Source organism: Corvus kubaryi, unplaced genomic scaffold (genome assembly GCF_017639235.1).
Source record: "Corvus kubaryi isolate FWS band 111438036 unplaced genomic scaffold, C.kubaryi_AGA036_p1.0 133, whole genome shotgun sequence".
Taxonomy (NCBI): domain Eukaryota; kingdom Metazoa; phylum Chordata; class Aves; order Passeriformes; family Corvidae; genus Corvus; species Corvus kubaryi.
In genome coordinates this window covers 16,905,063-16,923,162 of record NW_024580667.1, presented here as the reverse complement: position 1 = coordinate 16,923,162, position 18,100 = coordinate 16,905,063, and the positions used below count along the sequence as shown (strand labels likewise).

The 18,100-nt window shown below is 38.1% G+C and overlaps 1 protein-coding gene across 4 annotated transcripts in view; it reads left to right on the top strand.

Moving 5' to 3' along the window:
• The window catches only part of TBL1X (transducin beta like 1 X-linked), a 191,909-nt gene that overhangs the window by 125,328 nt on the left and 48,481 nt on the right, over window positions 1-18,100 (top strand). For 3 of the 4 annotated variants that reach the window (XM_042038089.1, XM_042038078.1, XM_042038083.1), the window contains one exon: window positions 12,359-12,466. The exons of the other annotated variant lie outside the window; for it this stretch is intronic. In XM_042038089.1, coding sequence (XP_041894023.1) covers window positions 12,409-12,466 — 58 coding nt within the window. In that variant the 5' untranslated portion in view covers window positions 12,359-12,408. The remainder of the gene's footprint in view (window positions 1-12,358; window positions 12,467-18,100) is intronic. 4 annotated transcript variants of the gene reach the window in all.

Genomic DNA, 18,100 nt, shown 5'->3' with positions numbered 1-18,100 from the left:
GCTTATAATATGTCATGCTTAAATATAGATGTTGATGTCTGCTCCTTGCATAATACTACAAAGGCCCTTGAGTTTCTGTAGAAATAAGAAGAGACCAATTTTATCTTCTCTTAATAAGGAAATGTAAAACATATGAAAAAAAGAGTGCTGAAGAGTGGAAAAAAATGAAAGAAAATTTATCTTTGGACAAATGCTCATTCTTGAATTAATTTTTCATTGATGCTGAAAAATATTGAAATGTGTATGGTTCATGTGGTTCGTGATTCAGCAACCAGATACTTGCAATAAACACGTGGTTTATTAATTAAGAGTAGTAACAGATCCTTGCTGCTTTTTCCATTCCTTGCAATTCTCTCATTTTTTGCTCCATAGTGGTTTTGTTTCAGCAACCTGTAACCAGGTGTAAAGTGTGCTCTTCTGGGAGCTGGAAAATGCAAGTTTGAACCTGCTAATTCTTAAGTGAATACTTTAATCTTCAGTCTCTTAAATCTGTTTTACCACTTCCACATTTCTCCTTTTTTTTTTTTTTTTCAAATAAAAATTCTGAGTCAATTCTCCACAGCCAAAAATACAAATTGGAGCCTGGATTTGGAGCGGAAATTTGAAGCAATGAATCCCAGTCTCAGACAAGTGTCTAATCCACGTCTACAGGAAAACACATAAATCTTTGAAACAGGCACATAACTCTCCCCATTCCTTGCAGAGGGAATTTCATAGCTAACTAGTCTTTGAGAATTATGTTCCAGGAGCTGGATGACTGAAATACCCACTTGGTTACAGTATCCTTAGAAGATCTAATAGGCATGACAGTATGGAGTGTTACCCTATCTACCTTCCTGCATGTCTTTTCCAAATAAAATTTCTTTTTCCAAATAAAATTAGTAAAGAGGACAATGAGTAAGGTTGTTCCAGTTTGGAAAAATTGCTTCCCTTGAATTCATGCTGGTACTGGTGGTCATTTTAAAGCCATATGGAGGTTTTGCCTCTTTATAATCCTGGTGTCATTTCTTTTTGTCTGAACTAGAAGAAACAAATAATCTGGGCAGTGTGAGTGGGAGTGCAGCCAGGTGATCAAGGGAAGGGATTGTCCCTGTCTGTGTGACTCTCATCAGACCACATTCAGATACTGTGTCTGATTTTGTCACCTGACGCAGGAAAGATGTGGACAAGCTGGAAGGTGCTTGGGAGGACCCAAGGCAGTGGGGCTGGAGCACTCGCACTGTGAGGAGGGAGTGGGGGAGAAGGGCAGCCTGGAGAAGGGATGGCTTTGGAGGCACCTGGCAGCCTCTGAGCACCCACAGGAAGTCCTTGAGGAGATGGAGCCGGGCCCGTCACAGTGGCGCAGGCTGGGAGGGCAAGAGACAAGAAGTACAAGTTGCAACAGGTTTAGACTGGGTTTAAGGAGAAGCTTTTTCTGAGGTGTTCCCATGGGGAGTGAGGTCCCCCCAAGATTCTTTGCCATCCCTGTCTGAGGAGAGTTTCAAACTCTGAAGGCTGCAAGCCATGAGCAGCCTGATCTGGCCTCAGAGCTGGCCCTTCTTTGAGCAGGGGGTAGGACAAGAGACCTCCTGAGATCCCCTCCAGCCTGTGACCTTCAAGCCTGTAGATACCCAAAATCCTACTGGTGTTCAGCAGCTTTCATAGTATTTCTGTAATAGCAAGCCTATGATTGACATCAACTTCAACCCTTCTGATCACCCCTAGCTTCCCTAGAGTCCTTCTTAGAGGGAAGGTCAAAAATGTAGAATCATTTTATTCTCTGATAAAGTGATTCTTGTCTAGGGATTAAAACCTTTAAAAGCTTCTCAAACTCTGTATGTATGGGTTTAAGGCTTCAGTTCTCTGTATCTTGATTTTTTTAAAGCAGGGGAGTGCTTTTTTTATTTAATCTGAGCTAACTAATAGCTGTGTCCTAATATATTAAAATCCTTCCTGAGAAGTATTTAACTGAATTTTTTTTTGAAAACCTTAGATTATGTCATGTCTGTCTCTGACTCCCCAAGGATTTTTTAGTTCATCTTAGTTTCTAGGCTGTTTAGCTTTTTCAAAAAATAGGTTAAAAAGCTTTCCTCTTAGCATTGCCTTTTAATCTATAGACTTTGCTATTTATATTAGGGCTGTGTAGGACTTCATGTTGCTGCCACCAGAAATGTGATTCTCTGTCTTTCTGTGTTGTTCATTCTTCACCCACGGAAAGCCAGGAAAGTCTGAAATGGTGAAGAAACCGCCTCACCCCTCTTGGCCTATTACAGCATGTAAAGGAGGGAGGATGGATGAAAAGGCAGATAATATGTATGATAGTGTTGTACAACTTGGATTGCATTACTGGATACGCTGTGTGTGAATTTTTCTTTGCTATTTAAATCCTGGATATAGAACATCGAGAGGAAAAGTTGAAAGAAAGATAAATCAGTATCTGAAGTTGGCGGTTGGGGTAGTTTTTATAAGACAGAAATTTCTCACCCTTAATTCTTTGTATTGATTTTTAATGCAAAGTTTCTCTATAAAATATTTGGCAGTGTGAATGCAGAAGAATAACCTAGAAATAAGCTTTTACTTTAGTGGTTGCTTAGAAGTTTCTGCAGGCATTCTTCAAAAGCAAATTATTTCCCTCCATCCTTCTTCCTTCCCTCTCCACCTTCCAACAAGGAAAGTAGTCCTATACCTTTCGTAAAATTGAGACATTTAATAACCCTTCTCTAGAGCTCAAACCAATATAAGGCAGATAGTTATGTTAAAAAAAAAAAGATGAACACACACGTACAAAAAACCACTGCAACAGATTTCCACTAAGATCAAAATACACAGCAGTGAAATACCCTGAATTTATGTATATATTTTTCTGTTGTGTTGCACCACCCTATGTAATCTTTGTCCTTACAGCTTTTAACATTGACGTTCTCTTAGGATTATTCAAGGGAAAACATGAAGTATTTATAGCCATAGTTAAAATCTTTATAAATAGTTTATAATAGGAACTGCCATAATAAAAGTTTGAAATAGTTTCCATTATAGTTCTTTGTTTTTATATATTCTAAAATTTACAAAATACTTGTTTTGGGGGCTGAAATTTTCCATGCTGTGAGTCTGAAAAGTATTTTTCTTCGTTAATTTGGAGTATAATCCTTTCACCTATTTTGGAATTACAGACACGTGGGGAAAGTTCTTTTTCCCTTTGTACAGTAATAGTAATAAAAATAAAGAAAATCTTCAGATACATTTTTAACAATACTACAGGGGAAACAAGTGAAGGTTGAAATATGTGGGAAGATCTACTCCCTTTACTTGCTGAGGGGGAAAAAAACATTGAAAATGATGGAAAAATAACATCAAACTGTTTCCAGTAACATCTGCTAAGCTTATTAGCAGAAACTAATAAAAACACACCCCCTTAATGACATCGCTGCACATTCCCTTTGCCTGAGGCCATCCAGACATGAACTAGCTGAGCTGCTGCAGCTCCCTACTGCTCTCTAGACCTTTGTGGCTGTCACTCGCTCGGCACATCTCAGATTGCGAGGTGTCAGAGATGAGACCATCTCCACCTCCCACATGTGATGGACAATGCTGGTCCATCTCCTGTCCACTGCTTCTAGGAACCTGCAGCTGTGTGGGGCCAGCCTGCATGGGTAGAAGACTGTAGGTTGGTTAGCCTAGCACAGATTTGTGCTGGTTTATCTCAAGTAGAGCTTTGCCAAGCCCAAGAGTAGACTTTATCACGCAGGTTACCAGTGTTGTCATGAGACAGTACCAGAATGGTCTTCACTCTTTAGTTTTTCTCCAACTGTACTTGTGTCAAGCTGTCCTGAAAGATACTAAACCAGGTTGAAACTGATACGTGCATGGAGTTGAAACAGGTTTTACTGGATGTCTGGGTCCTGTGGGAGGGATGTGGCACACAAACTGGCAGGTATGTGGACAAACAGGCCCTCCTGCATGGCAGTGGTGCTGTGTCTGTGCTGCCAGTTGCCTGGAGAGCTTTGGGGGTGCCCCACAGCTCTGGGACAAAGGGACAAGATACAGGACCAAGTCTCAAAGCCCTTTGCGCTCACTCCTCTGCCTGCCATTTCCATGGTCTGGTGGTGCTCAGGCGACCTGTCTGTAGCATGTTGGGTACTGGAAGTACCAACAACTGTACTGGGCACTGACACTACTGCAGCCAGTAAGGTGGTAGTGGTCTGGCTTTTATAACAAGGATTTCCCCTCAGGGTGGTGTAGGAAACAGTTTGTGTAAGGAACATGGTAAAAAACCACACATGGATGTTTTATCCTAACCTCGCTCTTCAAAAATAAGGTGCATAATCAAGACACAACCCAGTTCTGCAGTTAAGCACTCAGATGTGTTTGGAAAAATCAGGATTTTGGCCCCAGCTACCAGTTTTGTTATTTTTGGCAGCAAAGATAAAAATCAGAAATGATCAAAAAAGCCTTGTTCAGATATTCTGTCTTTTGGACAAGGCCTTCAGACTGTCTCTCATTTGTCCTTCCAGGCCCATCGCTCTTGTGTTCCTTGCCCTGCAATTGCCACATTTAAAATGAGTGCCATGGCTGGTAATCCCCACTGCCCAGGACTCAAGATACTTCACATTTATTTTAGCGTATACTTACTATTAAGTATCAACTGAAAAAGAAACTACACTTTATTCTAGATTTTTGGGGGGAATGTTCATTCTAAAAGTTCTGCTGTGTTATTTTACTTGCATATGAATCAGGTACAACCAGTTCTGGTAGGAACTCATGTCATCACATTCATTTCACCTTGAAACTCTGAAGGTGAAGTACAGATGAAAAATTTAAATGCTAATGTTTTGTTTTGTCGAGGTTCAAATCCAGGTATATTAAGTGAAAGTTAAATTTGAGGTAGTATTAATACATTTGCCCTCTTGCCAAAATTAAAGAAAATCGAATATCACTAGAGCAATTGTGCCATCTTTTAAAAGTTGCAATCTTCCTTAACATTTTTCAGCACATAGCATTACTTGTAAGATTTAAAGCGCATTTTTGTTGCATGACGTGCATGGAAACGCACGTGCACACAGTCAGTTACTGCACCATCAGACAATCATGTATTTTGGCCTAATTGGTTTGAAATGAGTGGTCACATACCATTGTCCTTTGGTTTGTCCTAATTGCCATTTTGTGCTCATGTAAGGAAGAAAATCCTTGGTTCTGTTTGGTGGCAGCATTCCCAATTGACTTCAGTTGTTCCAAGAGTGATGAGGTATCTTGGTTCTCAAACTAAATCCAATCATGTTTTGATTTCTCAAGCCTCTGTAATTCCTTCCTTTTTTATTTTAAAACAATTATTTTCATTTCATTTGTAAGCTCTAGGTCTACTGTCAATCGTTGCTTTCCCATTAGTCTATTTTTGGCTTTCCAGAGCTTTCCATATAATATATTAGTGTAAACAATATTTCTGTTTATTAAAAAAATCGAAGGTGCCTCTTCTTAGAATGAACCTGTAAAAGAGGTATAGCACAATTGCACTAATTATGAAGAGCAGTTGTGGGTTTTTTTCCTTTTTTTGCCCCTAGCAAAGAGACAAAAAAGAAAAATCAATACTGGAAAACCCATTTCATTCTGCAGCAAAGGCAGTTGGAAAAGATCCACTTGAACTCTTAGAGTGAAATGCTGAAAGCTGATGTAATTAAGTAAACCAGCTGAGAACTGAACCACCTGATCAAACTAAGGGATTATAAGTATGAAAGATCTGATGCACAGTTCAGAATCTTTTGATAGAGGAAGTGAAGTTTGCTGGGAATTTGGTGATTAAAGGCTTGTCTTTTGTTGATGATTAGTTATTTTGCTCAGGGAATTGTTGATTAATTGAAAAATGTTTGAATAGCACTTACGAATTGTTGGAATATCTCTCGTTGCCCTTTCTTTAAATAAATTGATGTGGGTTTGGTTCCAAATGGCTCTTCAGTTTGAAAGGTAATTTATAATTTAATGAAAAGTAGTATTCATGCAGAAATGAAATTTTCTGCGATAATGTCCACCAGAGTGTTTAACTGGCCAAATTATTTTTTATAAATATCTTTGTGATACTTTTTTTTCCTTGATTTTATTTTTTGATAGTTTACTGGATGATGTGTTATTTTGTTAACGTTTTTTCCAAGACTGGACAACCATTTTGATAATCCATTGCAGATTTTTAAAATAATAAATACAGTAGGAACAGTTATGATTTAAAGATTCAGTTTTTCAAAGGCACCTCTTTATAGATATTGCATGGTAAACCAACCTTCTGTCTGAACAACGTTTTGATTTTATTTAAATGAAAACCTCATTTTTGCGAGGTTTGTCCATACAGCATTTGATTCATCAAGAGTGACCTTTTGAAGGCAGAATTGCAGGTTAATTGATCACTACCACATGTGTATAGGTGGTATTCCTCCTTTTTCTCTGATTGGCACCAGATTTGGAACACTGATATGGTTGAGCTCACTAGCTAATAGTATGAGATACCCTAATGTGTCAGGATCCAAGCTAGGCTTTTATTATATCCATGCCATTTTTTCTGAAGTTCTCAGGTACAGATGCAGTTGTTGCAACTTTTCATTGGAGTGTGGTCTTACAGGCAGCAGTGAGAATGGGAATGAGCTGTGGCTCCCCAGGTTTGTTTAGGTTTAGTGTGGTCTTTTAAAAATCAGCAGAAGGTCTCTGTAAATAAATAGACTTAAAACCAAAATAAGAGCCAGGCTTAACATTTGGCAGTGCAGGATTTCTGACAAGCCAATTACTTTGTTACTGAGGTCCCTGTCCTTACTGATGTGCTCTAAACATGGGTGACAGACGTCTAAGTGAGACAGTGCATACTGTACAACTCAATAACCATTCCTAAAGGAGATCATTCTGTTCTGGGGAGTCTCAGCTTTTGTTTTCCCCAAAACAACAAATTTGCTACTGCTCTTGTAAAGAAAGCTTCAAAATATTGACAGTATAAATGATGCAAAGACATCTGTAAGCATCTGTAACAAGTGTAGAACAGTAGATCTGAGATATTTGAATTGCTTCATTTTTGTCACTACGTGGTTTGGGTGACATGTGGTAATCATTTACACAGTGAAGATAATTAACATACTTGTATCCTCATTAAGAAAGGCCAGGGAAATACGGTGCAGCTCTTACTGTGAGCACATCTTTATTTGCTTTCTTAAGTGCAAGATCTCTAGAAGGGCCAACTGTTTAGATTTAGTTTTTTTGAAGCAAGGTGTCTTGATCAAGCCTTACAAGGAGGAGTCAGGAAGTCATGCTTGCACAAGCTGCATTTTGAACAGGGCTCACTGTTAATTTGGTCACTGACATGAGTGGAGTTTGGAAAGAACCATTCTTCCCTGTTTCATACATTGTAATCAGGAGTGTGATGGTCTCAATTCCCGTGTAAGGATACTTGTAAAAAAAAAAGATGTTCTACTGTTTAGTTTCATGAAATGGCAGGAGAGACTGTGAGGGGAGAAGAAGCAGAGTGTGCTCTTTTCCTCTCCCAGAAGTCTGGTTTGGCATTTTGAGAAAGCAGCATACTGGAGTTTCTCCACAAGAAGAGGCAGCTGTGATGAAAGCCAAGACTGAGGAATGCTTTGCTGAGGGCCAAGCAGAGCTTGTTAGCCTTTGGGGAAGAGCTGCTGGCTACTGACTCTGTTCTGGCTCTATGGTAAGACACATCTGAGAAATACAGAAGTGTAGGGCTCATTGAAAGTTTCTGATGAAAGTATTTTTCAACAGAAAACACAGAGATTGCCTAAATGACTCATTTTGTGAGAAGTGGCTTCTGGCTTTGGGAAATGTTTTTCATTAAACTACAGAGCATATACAAAACAGTAACACATTGATTTGGCTGTGCTGTCACGGTGCCTTCCTAGAGTCTGTTTTAGTAATTATGTTCACATTCTCTTCTCTGAGATGGGGAGACCATATTGGGTCCTGAGAGATGCACTTTGGTGCATAGATCCATCTTGGGTGAGAAACTGGGAGCACAAGTGTGTGTACTCTGGTTCCCATGCAGCAGGGCATCAAGTCAACACTAAATGTTAGAACTTTCTGGAATGTTTTCATTTTTATGGAACCTCTGCTTTTTGCCTTTTTTTCCCCCAAAGCAAATACACAATTTCTCTACATACCTCCCTATCATTTTAATGACAATGTTGTTGTTGTCATTAAGATTTCAGTTGTGAAAAGACATTTTGGCCTCTGCAGGAAATAAATGAAAATTTGTGTGTTTCAGCTGGGGTTTGGAGGCAAGGGGGGTTGTGAGGGGAGAAGGGGACAGTGTTTATTTTACCATAATGACCACAAAAAAACCCTCCCCAAAAGTTGACAGCTGCTCAGCACTCAGTTAATGCAGACTGGAACTTGCAGAATTTTTCAAGGTTTAAGATGAGGGTCAGACCAGCCATCTGATAAATTTCTGTCAGCAGGGCTGGATGCACAAATGGGAAGTGCCTGAGTTCCTATTTAGGTTTCAGGTTTAGGTTTTAGTTTGGGTGTTTTCCCTAAGTGTCTGACCTGTTTCCACCTTCCGAGGGGAAGATTGACTGGTAATTCCCAGTCTCTATGGATGGTATGCTGCTTCAAGTAGCAAATGTAAACTAATTTCCTGAAATAACTTCGGCCGTCCCCTGCCCTGGGGTTGGCCTGGAGGGCACGACACAGCCCTGGAGGACCCTGTGAGCATGATTTAGAAAAGAGGCGGAGGAGCTGTCTTTAGATGTTATTTCAAAATTGAAAAGGTTATTTTTCCTTGATTCTTCAGCCAGATCTCCCTTATTTATGGCAGCAGTGCTAAAATATGCCTGGCAAAGGAAGAGCAACCCTTGAGTAAGGGGATGATGGATGTAAATAAACTATTCTTAGCTGACCTGGCTATCACTGTGCTAAACCATGGCTATACATGAGGCTGCCTTCTCCAGAGCCACTTGTATGGCCCATTAGCAGGATTCCCAGTGCTGCAGGAAGGTTTAACTTGAGAACAGTGGTTTGTTGGTGCACAGAGCCAAATCAGGTCGTGTGGTTACTCCGGGAAGCAGGCTATCCTGGCTGCCCAGAGCACAGGGAAGCATGCTGCAGTTTTAGCTTCACTGGAGGCAGCTCAGCGCCAGGTGAACCACTTGATTCAGCAAAAGACAAGCAGCCCTAGAAGCACAATTGTGGTATTTGAGATAATGTCCCATATTTTTGCCCCTATATGGGAAGCATTTCTGCAAACCTATCCTGGTAGAACTAAGAGCTGAGTGTTTGTTTAAAGTAAGTGTTATATTCAATTTTGCATGATCTTGACAACCCATCCATCCACTGATGGAGTTTGTATGTTTTGCATCCATTATACTTTGGGAAGTCTTAATCAGCTCAGGTCACATGTTTGGGCACTCTTAAATATCTACAGGATCACAACCCAAATTCTTAAAGCAAGGTTGAAGTGAATAGAACTTCCCATTATGTGTAATTGGGTGCAGGAAAAAGTGTTTCAAGTAAAGAAAGTTCAAACATGTTTGAATGCTTTTTGTTAGTCCTCTTGACATTTTGAAGAATTAAGATGTTATTTCTTATAAAAAACTATTAATCTAGGTAATACCACTTGTCAGTAACAAAAGGAGACCATCAATTAGCAGAAATAAATCTATCACAGTGGTAACTGAAAGTTTCTGTGATTTCCTACAGAAGTTTACATTTCTACAATTAAAAAATGTATTGAGGGGGAGGCTAGTTGTTTGTTCCTTATGAATCAATCTTGGAGATACACAAAACATTAGGATGTTCCTCTTCTCCCCACCATGTCTTTTTTATCTACTTTATTTGAACTGTTTATTTGCAGAGAAGAAGGGAATCAGAAAGAGCATTAATGAAATTGAGCATGGTCAGCCAAATTTCTAATGAATAGATTTCTCTGGGTAAAAGCCAAAATCTGTGTCTTGCTTTGGACTGGTAAAAGCTTTACAGTTGTGTATCTGATTGCTACACTGGCATCTGTGGGAGGGAAGAAACCTTAAATGTATTAGTGGAGATCATCTGGTTATTTGTGGCATGGTAACAATATGTGTATAAAGATATGATCTGACACATATGTCAAAGTAATTCCTTTTGACTGACTTCAGGGAAAATGCATTGTAAATCCAACTATTACTTGGTGTGTTTTGGATTCTGATACAAAGGTAGCTGCTATAGAGTGTTTTTTTTTCTGGAGCTGGGAGACAATTTATTTTGCAATCATGCTCATTTTCTCTGATTTTAATTAATTTAAGAAAAGTCATCTTTAGAAAAATAAACAAAACCCAGCATTCTTCCTTTCCCTTTCCCAAAGTAAACCTCTGTATGTGGGAAATACCATGTTAATGTCTTAAATTGGCAGTATGCACCCAGAAATGGCATTTGTAATTTTTTTTTTTTTTTTAAACAAAGTTCATCTTACCACAGAGTACGTCATTGCTGAAACTGAATTTTTGTAAGAGGTTTCATCTTTACCGACTTTCCTACCACCAAACTCTGAAACAGCTATTTATAAAACGCTTTTAAAAGTGGGGGGGTTTTTTTCAACCCACAGCTATCAAATTCTCTTGATTTATTACTATCATGGCCATAGCAATGATACAGATACATTTTAAGCACTTGGAGAAGAAAATGGCCTTAACTGTTGCTGTGAATGTCTGTCTTGTTCTTAATTGTACAGTGATGATTATGCAAAAAAGTCACAGGGGGTTATTAATTATTCAGGTACAAGTCTGTTTATCTGGAAGAAGTGTGTATAAAGTTATACTGGAAGTGGTGCTTTCACTGCCTGCAGTTGCCAGCCTTGGTAACTTAAGTCCTTACCACTATCAGTGCTTCCAGTCTCCTCATCATGTGCCGGAGATGTTTGAGCCCATTTTACAGATGAGGTATTGAGGAGAAAAGAGACTGAGTGGCTTCCCAGGGCAATACGTGGCATGTGTGACGGGAATGGATGTTGGGTACAGCTGATGCTGTCCTCAGCCAGAATCTTAGCAGAAAGTGTTCATCCTTTCCAAAGGAGATGAAATTTTCCTTACAGAGACTGAATGATTTTCAGTACTTTGTTTCTTCCTGTTTTCCATGAAATGCAAACTGTAACAATTAAGACTGAAGTATTTGAGGAAGATGTCTGCCAAATTAGCAAGCTATGGTTTCATATGGAAAACCAGCATCCGAGCTATTGATGAAATACAGCGTGGGATAATAAAAGGCTTACCAGGGTTCGAAAGACCTCTATTTACATAAATATGCAAAGACATCTGTTACAGTCATGAGTGACCTGCTGGTTTAGACCATCAGCAGGGGAAACATCGTAGATCAGCATCACCTGCAGTAGCAGGTGCTACTTTAGGCAGCAGGAATTACTGAAGAGGTTTTCGATGAACAAAGACGGCCTTTCCTCTTGCCAAGAAGAGACATGTGGGAAATCAAAACACCCGGCACACGCCTACGGTCTTTCATTTGTAGTGCGCGGTGAGAGCCCAGTGTGTGCCTCTGCGGCCAAAGCTGTACGTGATCACTTATAGGTATGGTGTGGCTGACACAGCTGCAAAGTTTATGTCTGAGAAGTACTTAGGTCTTTTAAAACCACACTACTTAAGTCAGATTCCCAAACAGAAATGAATCATCAAGATTTAATGGAAAACGTTCAAAACAAATTTATCATCTAAACCCAGTGTTTTTATTGCCAGAGTATATGCCCAAAATAGTAATGTAAAACCGTCATCCTAAAGGTTGCGATTACTTAAATGAAAAATTGGAGTTTAATTCTTGCTCACCATTAATCAACAGAGACATTATAACATTACAGCTTTATATAATGCAAGGATATTTGTCTTCCTTGTTGGCTCAAGGTATATGGTGTTCTCTCTCTTTCTCTTCCCCTCTGCCCCATTCACTGTGTAACATGGTTTTCTGAGGAAAGAATCTGTCTTTAGTGGATGAACGACTGGACAAAAAACTGGATTACAAATTCAGGGCTGCAAAAACCTTATAATTTGGTGTGTTATACATGACTGTAATTGCCATCAGTTCTGAGAAGAAAATGCTCACACAGTAAAGAGAAGTCTCCAAAGAACTTGTAGTAAAGCCACGCAAGTACAAGAGTTGACATTAGAAAAGTCTTCCAGTATTTAAAATGTTCCCTCTGACTCTCATATATGTTAAATACTGCTCCTGTGTTGTAAGAGAAGGTGCAGTACAGCCTGCGTACTTGATTCACAATTTTTAATGGATGCCTCACACTGGGATGTTACAGCTCTAATAACTGTATGACATCTTTAAATACCTTAACAATTCCCACCTCTGTTTTGATAACACATTTCATAGTAAATTAAGGTAAAACAAACCTGTTCTTTTCTCTCCCTTTGAACAGAGCGTGGATCACACTTCTCGTAAACCTCATCATATTGAGGTTGGGCTAAGATGAGCATAACCAGTGACGAAGTGAATTTCTTGGTGTATCGCTATCTCCAGGAATCGGGTAAATTCCTTGTCATCATAACTTCTTCATAACTTCTGGTCATAAATGAAATGGGAAAATTGCCTTTTTGCATGATATTGCTCTAGCAATGTTGCCTTGAGTGTTTCAGACTGATATACTCAGACTGAATACCCATGTTTCTTTGAAATCATGGTCTAGAACATAATAAAAGTGCAAACATGCACAGGTACAAAATAAACATTGCAGTTAAGCAAAACAAGGAGGTAAATAACATTATGTTAACAAATGTTTTGGTAGTTATATCATGTCTACCAAAGTCATTTTTGGCAGCAGAGGCAAAAAGCATGTGTATGTTGTATCTTTTTTCTGCTTAGCTACTTGAAATTGTTTACATTGGGTTTATGTCGGCTATAAACAGAAATTTGGGTGCAAGTTTCTGATGTTTTAGACCACTTTTAGGGTTACTTTGTATGTAAACTGATCTGAACAGTGTCAGCATGGCTCTGTCTCAGTAGCACTTCCACCTCTATCTGTTTTCAAATTGGAAAATACCATGGGGCTTTAAAATGTTTTTAAAAAATGAAATTGAAGCTTACATTTTGGGTTTGTTTCCATAATCTTCTTTCCACTCTTTGACTGCAAGAAGTAGAAAATCTCTTAGCTAATGGAAAATGTTCCGTTACTGTAGAGATGATAGGGGAGCTGAGAAACATTGACAAAGGATTTATAACCAACATTACAACCCTTTGTTGGTAAAAGTAGAATTTGCTAAAAATATTTCATGTTTCACATACTGAAACAAACAAACAAACAAATCTGTGGAAAATAGATGTTATCCTGTCAGAAGACTTGAAGCCAGTTTTAGAATAAACCCTCAAGACCTGAGGGATGTCTTGTACAAAGAATCAAAATTCCAGCAGGTAGAGGATATGGCCTTAGCCTGCTTCTGTTGGTCACAGTAACTAGTATTCATTAGATACATTATTTTGAGTTGTTTCTTCCACTTGCAAGACTATTTCAGTCCCAGGAAACCAAATACCCATGCAAAGAATCTCCACTGAAGTTAAGGTTAATCATACTTTTTAGGGTTTGGTCTTTTAAAACAGTTCTTTGAGAGTCCACTTGTGGCCTGTGTTAGATCTTGTCTCACACTCTATTCTAATGGAGCTTATAAAAAGTTGTCTAGATGTGTGCAAACAGATGAAAGAAAAACAGGAACTAACAAAACTAAAACTTCATCCAGACAAAGTTTATTTTTAAAAATAAGCCATTGTGTACGGGACTGGAAAGAGCTTTTAGACATTAGAGCAGTGCACCAATGGATGTAATCAAAGCATAAAGAATCCTGAAATTACTTTGCGTTATGTTTGGGTTGTAGAAGATTCTACATAACAGTGTATTAATACAGTTGCTTTTCCTGATGTGAAAAAAGAAACCAACCTTTTAAATTCCTCTTGATACATCAGGAGGTGAGTTAGTGTTGTGTAGCCAAATGTCAGGAAAAAGCTACTGTAGGTAACATCTCCCACAAGCAAGCAATCACTTTTGCCATTTTACAGAGAACTTTACATGCAAATGTGTATGTTAATGGCAAGTTGTACTGCTCTTACCTTCTTATCTAGAGTGTCAAAAGGTTTTCTTATTTAATCCACACATACTGAAGGCATTCATAGAAACATTGTATTTCCACTGTTCTGTTGTATTTTACACATATAAGAGAGAGGAAGTTGAGGTTAAATATTTGAAGAAATATTCAAATATGCTTCAAACTGGTATGGACGTAGTAGATATACCTGGCAGTTTGTTAGGAATTCCATTCAGCAAACAAGAGCTATAACCAGTGATGAATTCACTGAACTGCTACAAGAGCTTCTTACGTTTAATTTTTTCCTACTGTCATTGTTTTTTCCAAGGAGATTTTTATATCTGTATTTTCAGATGAAGTAAGACAATAAGATGGAAACTGTTATACAGCCTTTTGCCTTTCCACCTGCTACTATAAATGATGTAAGATGTGACAGCAGACAAAAGATATTTAATCCATAGCTTCAGAAATAATGTGTGCCAGATTTAAAGGGCTAGTGTTTAAATACAGTCTGAGTTCAAACCCCCCTGCAGTTTAAGGAGTTTGCAAAAAACAGGGATTTTACATTGATTATTTGTTAACATTAGCTGAACCCAAAGCTTCTAAAAATTTTCATAGACACAACTATGAATGTGGCTTACAAGACCATATAGAAGTTCACTTCTTTTTTTTCAGGTATCTGTCCTTTAATCTTATCATGGAAAACTTCAAGACTTTCCCATAAAATGTAGGCAAATGGTGGGAGGAAGAGAGAAATAGCAAAGGAGATACATATGGCAGAATAAGTATATAAAAAGCAAAATGTCCCTGTAATATTTCATCTATTTTGCGTCTGCGAGGTACATAAACGCTTGAGATTCTTTGAAGCATTGTAGCAAAGATGCTGAAGGGGGCTATACACTTCATTATGAGAATACTGGCACGTGATTCTAGTTGTTCATCTCTTGTATATATTTCCTCAATTTTCTGTCAGACCAGAAACCTTGCACAAGAGAGTATTAATAGAGTTGAACTGTCTAAGCCATTATTGTTGCTTTTTAACAAATCTTGGCATACTAAAGGGAGTTTCAGTGAACTGGAAAAAGCAAATGTTGTGTCAGAATTTTTAAAGGTTAAACAAGATGATCCAGGTAACAGTAGATCAAGGGCAGTCATTGGAAGGCTGAGACTAAGTATCTCCAACAAAGATTAAGAGATGACATCATGCCAAATGCCAGCCAGCAAGTTTTTATGGGTAATAGATCTTGTCAAACATACTTGATGCTGCTTTTTCCGAGATCAGAAATGAAGTTGACAGAGATAGCTGTGCTGACATTAATACACTTAGACTACTTTATGACATTTATTTAGTCTTGTTGACACTGTGTTTAAAATGAAGTAACAGTGAGTAAAATCTGTGTAATCCAGAATTACCAAATGGATTAAAAATGGGATAACAGAAACATCTTGAAAAGCAATTATAGTTGGGGCTAATTCATCTCAAGGGTTACTTCTAGTGGGAACTCACAGGAATCTGTTCTTGGCACAATGCTGCTCAAGTGCTTTATCGGTTACCTGGAAGGAAATATAAAATGATTACCAAGTACATCTGCAGATGGAATGAAATGGTAAGTTGTGGCATTTGGGGAGTTATACTGACTGATGGTGGGTTTAACAGAAACAAATACAGCCAGGAAGACTGCTTTGAGCTGCCTGCTGCTGGAGGAGCAGGCTGGAGAAGATGCTTGGTCCAGGCACAATGCAGTCAAATCCCTCCTGTACAACACAGGACTTGGACAAGTTAAGGCTCTAAATGTTTAGCTGTATTAAAGTAAGCTTGTAAATAGTTGCCTCTTCACATAGGTGACTGTCTCAGTGCTTATCTACGCCCAGAAAATCAAAGCAGTCCATCATAATGTCCATTTATGCTCTATGGCTTCATGCCATGGGAATTCCGCTACTAAGGTCACTAGGTGTTGTCGCTTCCACAGTAAGACCATGAATGCCCCCTTCTTGAGATACAAAGAGAACACGTGTTTATTTTCAGTTCAAGGTTATCTCTTCTATCCAAAGTCAGGTCTTGCAATGTCTAGTTTTCTCCTTTTTTTATTATGAACTTTTTAAGTGCACAATTTAAAGTGATCATTCTTAAAAGTGCTGAGGTCTTTCAAGCATTGTTTATCTCAGGAGTCAAACTTCTTAAAGTCAGGTTATATTTATGTGTAGGTGTCTTGATACAAAGTCTACCTTTAAATTAAATGTTGGCCCCAGTAACTAAAATCAGGCTTAGGTACATCTATACTGAGTGTACAGCCAGTGTGGAGACAGGAGCACTCAAAATACTCCTGTGGTGGACGCAGTTATATCAACAAAGCAGGTACATTGATGAAAGTGAAAGAAGCTATACCAAGTAGCCACAGTTCTGGTATCCAAATTATGTTTATTAATTATAACTAATAGTATATAATATATAATATTAATATAATATTGATATAATAATATTAATTGTATTAACTTGCACCTCTTCAATCACCTGAGAAGCATACTTTTGCTAGCAGCCATCTTCATTGCTGATATAGACCTTCTGTTGGGTTTCTTCAGTTTCTGAGAAAAAATATAGAATTCATAATATAGAGTTTTCCTATTCTGTTTTTTCTAAAAGAAAAACAGACAATTATTTGTCTTTTGGAATGAAGGTCAAAGCAGTACAGTGCAATGAGGAGTAATAAGGATCCGAAGGAAATTTCTAAGAGTTGAGGGAGGACGGCAAAACCAAGGGAAATCAAATCTCTCTCATACTTTTTAATCTAAAATGTGTTGCCATCTGTTGTGAGTGACAAATCCTATCATCAGTCCAAATTCTGCAATAAATTTCCTTCCCTACCCAGCCCAATATTATCGATTTAGTTATTAAAGCTTTTTCAAATTGGGTATTTTGGATGCATTAATCACTTATCAGTGTTCCTTTCTAGCATTTATATGCATGTTGCAGTCTAGAATCCTTGTCTGAAAATCAGTTCCCCAGTTGCCTGTGGCTTACACTCTTCTCTAGTAGAACATTTATTGTAATGAATGTCTTGCAATGACTGGTTAGCGTTAAGATTGTGTGAGTTTCCATTTTCACTCAAATTTTTACTTTTTGGTTTGAATTTTTCCATGTTTTATGACACATACTTGATAACTGTTCCCCAGTGTATAATCTGCACCATGTACAATCTGTACCACGTCTAAGACAATAAAAACAGTAGCTAGATGTTTTTGCTAAAAAGATGTCAATGACATTTTTAGATGCTGACTTGGGACAATTTACCATTTTACTTTAGAATTTTCATTTGTTTTCTTCCCAACCATAAAAATGAAGACAGCTAATAAAAAAGGTTTTTCCCTTCTGTAAATTCAGGGTTATACCAGCACATTGGTCTGCCTGGTTCATAGTTTTTCCTTGTTCTCCTAGAAAAAAATATTTTCTCTCAGGTTTTAAGCATATATTCAAGGGCATAGAGCAAAGGGTTTCTGTGAATCACAAAATCCGTTGTAGTTAAGCGTGTGCAAATATGGGCCTTTCCTGTTAACCACATCCAAGGCATTTTGCTGTCATTTTGCCTTTGGAAATTATGAGAGAATCCAAAATGTTGATATTACAATGTTTCTGTGATTTCATCCTTGTGATGAAACTAAATACTAATAGTTGGAATAGTACTAAATTACAATTTTTTCCCAATGACATCTGCAATTTTTTGAAAAGAAAGTAACAAAGTTTGAAGGAAACTACTTTTTTATAGAATAATTCTCTTCTTCAACAAAGAAATTTTACAGAAAATGTAAATATCACAGTTTGCTTGTGTAAGCTCTCAGGCAGTAGGGAATGACTGAAGATCAGTATTCTGTTCTTTTGAATTGGTTCCTGATCAACAGTCTTTACTTACATAAGCCTGTGTAATTTTTCTCTGAAGTCCATACTTTGCCTGCATGAGGTATGTTTAGAGTATTTTTTGAACAACTGTGTATGGCACAGAGTCCCTGAGTCATAGACGAGAGACGTGCACGTTGAAAATAATTCAGATTAAGCAAAGCATGAAAGATTGGCATATATAGGTCAGCTAAATTTG